At 42.7% G+C, this 3373-nt stretch overlaps 1 protein-coding gene across 1 annotated transcript in view; it reads left to right on the top strand.

Moving 5' to 3' along the window:
• Positions 1 to 611: 611 nt before the first annotated feature.
• LOC104516189 (LETM1 and EF-hand domain-containing protein 1, mitochondrial-like) overlaps positions 612 to 3373 on the top strand; it is a gene marked incomplete at its 5' end in the record, with an annotated part of 5853 nt that continues 3091 nt past the window's right edge. Inside the window, 2 exons of the mRNA XM_010160437.1 lie at positions 612 to 746; positions 1329 to 1519. Of these exons, the coding sequence (XP_010158739.1) occupies positions 612 to 746; positions 1329 to 1519 (326 nt within the window). The remainder of the gene's footprint in view (positions 747 to 1328; positions 1520 to 3373) is intronic.

Raw genomic sequence — 3373 nt, 5'->3', positions numbered from 1 at the left:
TTCTATGATTCTATGATTCATTCAAAATAAAAGCGGGTGTCTGGGTAAGATTAATGTGCTAACTGTAGCAAGTATTACAGGAATCATCTTGTCTCATTTTTCAAGTTGAGGGTTAGATTTTTATGCTCGGCTTTTCAAGAGACAAGTATACCTCACAAACTATGGATCTTCATTCTCATTCTTACAAAGGTTGTTGAAGATAACTTTGTTCTGGCTCAGCTTCCTGAACTTTGCTCTGAAAAAAATGTTTTCTGTAATACAGCTTTCCTATACGTAGTGGATAGTTTCTCAGTTGTTTGGATTTTTCACTCAGCAAAGAAAGAAGTAAAATACTCTTAAACGAGGCAATTAGGTACAGAATTTCAAATAGACAGAACCCACGTAGTGGTTTGAATTAGCTGAATTTACCACTGGTGCACTTCAAAAATACGGACTGTAGCAAACTAATTGCCTTAGCATTTCAGGTGTAGCATTAGCCTCAAAATGCCAGTTTACAATATTGACTCCAAACGTGGAAAAAGAATCTTTAGTTTATCTCTTCTGGAAAAAGACCCAAAATCTTTGAAGAAAATCACAAATGTGTCTGTCTTTGTGTATCTTTTCTGTTACAGGGTGAGGAAATCACTAAGGAGGAGATTGACATGCTGAGTGACGCTTGCACCAAGCTGCAGGAACAGAAAAAATCACTGACAAAGGAAAAGGAGGAGCTTGAGGAGTTGAAGGGTGATATCCAGGAGTATAACGAGGTGAAGCATGGGGCATGGAGGTTCTACTTCTGTTTTTATTATTTCTGTTTATGTTTAGTTTTAGCATAAATGATCCACAGAGTTCAAGATTATCTTTCTTGGATGTCTGTTAGCCTGTATTTGGTAGCTGAGTAAATGAGCTTTATACTGTTTTATACAGTGTCTTGTGTGTATAATGTGTTTAAAGCCTAGTTAAAAATCACCGGAGTAGTTCTCACCCGAGGAGAATCCTCTTCCTCCCCTTATTCCCAGGGTGACTAGACTGAGGGGTGCTGACTGACTGCTGCATGCTGCAGTTCTGTCTTGTTGAGCATAGATGTCAGTATTACAGATACTTCAAGTTAAGAAAAACGACTCTTACCCAATTTTATGAAAGACGTGGAAGGTAACGTTTAATGGGGTGCATGAGAACGGCAGCAGTGTTCGAATTTATTATTCGAATTCCAGTTTGCCTTTATTTGTCTATACATTTGCACTTCATTTACAAGTGGCTTCTGTCTCGAAGCGTTAGTCAAAGTCAGTAGTGTCTGTTGAGAATTCACACTGACGAAAGCTTTTCTCCCTCTTGACCATTTCTTTTAGGATTTGCAAGAGATAAAAGAGCTCTCTAAAGCTGGCCAGGAAGAGGTAGTGGAAGAGTCAAAGGCAAGCAAGAGGTTGACCAAGAGGGTGAACCGAATGATTGGTCAGATAGACAAAATTATTAACGAATTGGAGACAAGTCAAAAGACAGTGGATGTAAAGCTGGACAGTGGTGATAGTCCTCCTGCAGGGTAAGTGGCTTGAGAGCGCACCGACTGTGTCTCCGTTCGTCTTCAGTCTTGCTTTTGTCTGATGTGTGATTAGAAAAGAATTAGCAACTAAGTTGTTGTTTAGAATGTGAAGATAATTGATTTTAAAAATAAAATTAGCAAAGTCATGCTGTAGATTTTCTCTCTTCTGAGGTTTGTTAAATATGGTTGAAATGAGGAAGGAAAAGAGGAGGTGTAGTTCCCTGCATGCTAGTCCTGAGGGGGTACTGAAAGTCAGAGTGTTGATAGGCTCTTACCATCTCGTTCATGGCTGTAGCACTGACAGCAATGCAGGTGAAATCCTACTCCTCACGCAGTAGGTTTGCCCTGTGTCACTGATTGACAATGTGCGCAACAGCACAGTAAGCATTTTCATGTTTGTTCTTTAGTGAAGATGTCAGTGAGGGGAAAAAATGTCAATAAAGTCAGTTCTGTTTCTAGAGAGAAATAGGTGAACAGTTCTAATGGAAGTAAGGAGAGAATTTTTTATGGATGCTTTCTGAAAATCTGCTTCCTTTCAACTTTAGTACATGCTTGCAGATTTTCAAAGAAAGATCTTTCTTGATAGTTTCATTGCAAAATTAATTTATCAACACTTCTCCAGGTCTTAAAGTTACTGGAGAGTCTTTCAGGCATCATATGTTGAACGGTCATATGTTGCATATTACAGGCACTGAAACACCCAAAAAACTGTAATTCCCACAGTTTGTGATTGAGTGCTGTATTAATCTGGTTCATGGTTGCGTCATTTTGTGTGCTTCATTGAGAGCTTCCCAGCTTCCACAGAGCATAACCTAAACAGAAATAAGGATTCTGCTTTTGTTGCTTCCAAACTTTGTTTTTTCCTGTCCCCAGGGCAAACGGTCATTTGTTTCAGATTTTGTGTAATAAGATGAAGGGGGCCATATGGGTGGTGCTGTAGAGAAGTTGTTGATCAAAACCATCCGAATTTGCAAATTAAAAATACAGCGTAGAATCTGGTTGTACTGAATGTAATTATACTTTGTAATGGATGGGTTTGTGGATAATTTTGTAGGTGATTGTGGATGATTGAGAATTATTAGTTTAAAAATTGCTTAATTTTAAGCTTTTGACACGGTCTCCCAAGCCATCCGCATGGGCAAGCTTAGGAAGTGTGGACTGGACCATTGGGTGGTGAGGTGGATTGGGAACTGGCTGGAGGAAAGAGCTCAGAGTTGTGGTCAGCGGGGCAGAGTCTACTCAGAGGCCTGTGGCTAGTGGCGTCCCCCAGGGGTCAGTGCTGGGTCCAGCCCTAGGCAATATATTCGTCAATGACCTGGACGAAGGGATGGAATGTACTCTCAGCAAGTTGCTGATGATACCAAACCTGGGAGGGGTGGCTGCCACGCCAGACGGCTGCGCTGCCATCCAGCGTGACCTGGACAGGCTGGAGAGCTGGGTGTGGAGAAATCTACTGGAATGCAAGTGTAAAGTACTGCATCTGGGGAAGAACAGCCCCATGGATCAGTACAGGTTGGGGGCTGTTCTTTTGGAGGGCAGCTCTGGGGAAAAGGACCTTGGAGTCCTACTGGACAACAGGATGACCATGAGCCAACAATATGCCCTCATGGCCAAGAAGGCCAGTGGCATCCTGGGGTGCATTAAGAAGAGCATGGCCAGTAGGCCGAGGGAAGTTATCGTCCCCCTCTTCTCTGCGCTGGTGAGGCCTCACCTGGAGTGCTGTGTCCAGTTCTGGGCTCCTCAGTTCCAGAAGGACAAGGAACTCCTGGAGAGGGCCCAGTGCAGGGCCACTGAGATGATGAAGGGCCTGGAGCACCTTCCGTGTGAGGAAAGGCTGAGAGAGCTGGGTCTGTT

The sequence above is a fragment of the Eurypyga helias genome, unplaced genomic scaffold, assembly GCF_000690775.1.
Source record: "Eurypyga helias isolate BGI_N326 unplaced genomic scaffold, ASM69077v1 scaffold36461, whole genome shotgun sequence".
NCBI lineage: Eukaryota > Metazoa > Chordata > Aves > Eurypygiformes > Eurypygidae > Eurypyga > Eurypyga helias.
Note: the sequence above shows the minus strand (reverse complement) of the source record. Positions and strands in the feature narration are given on the sequence as shown.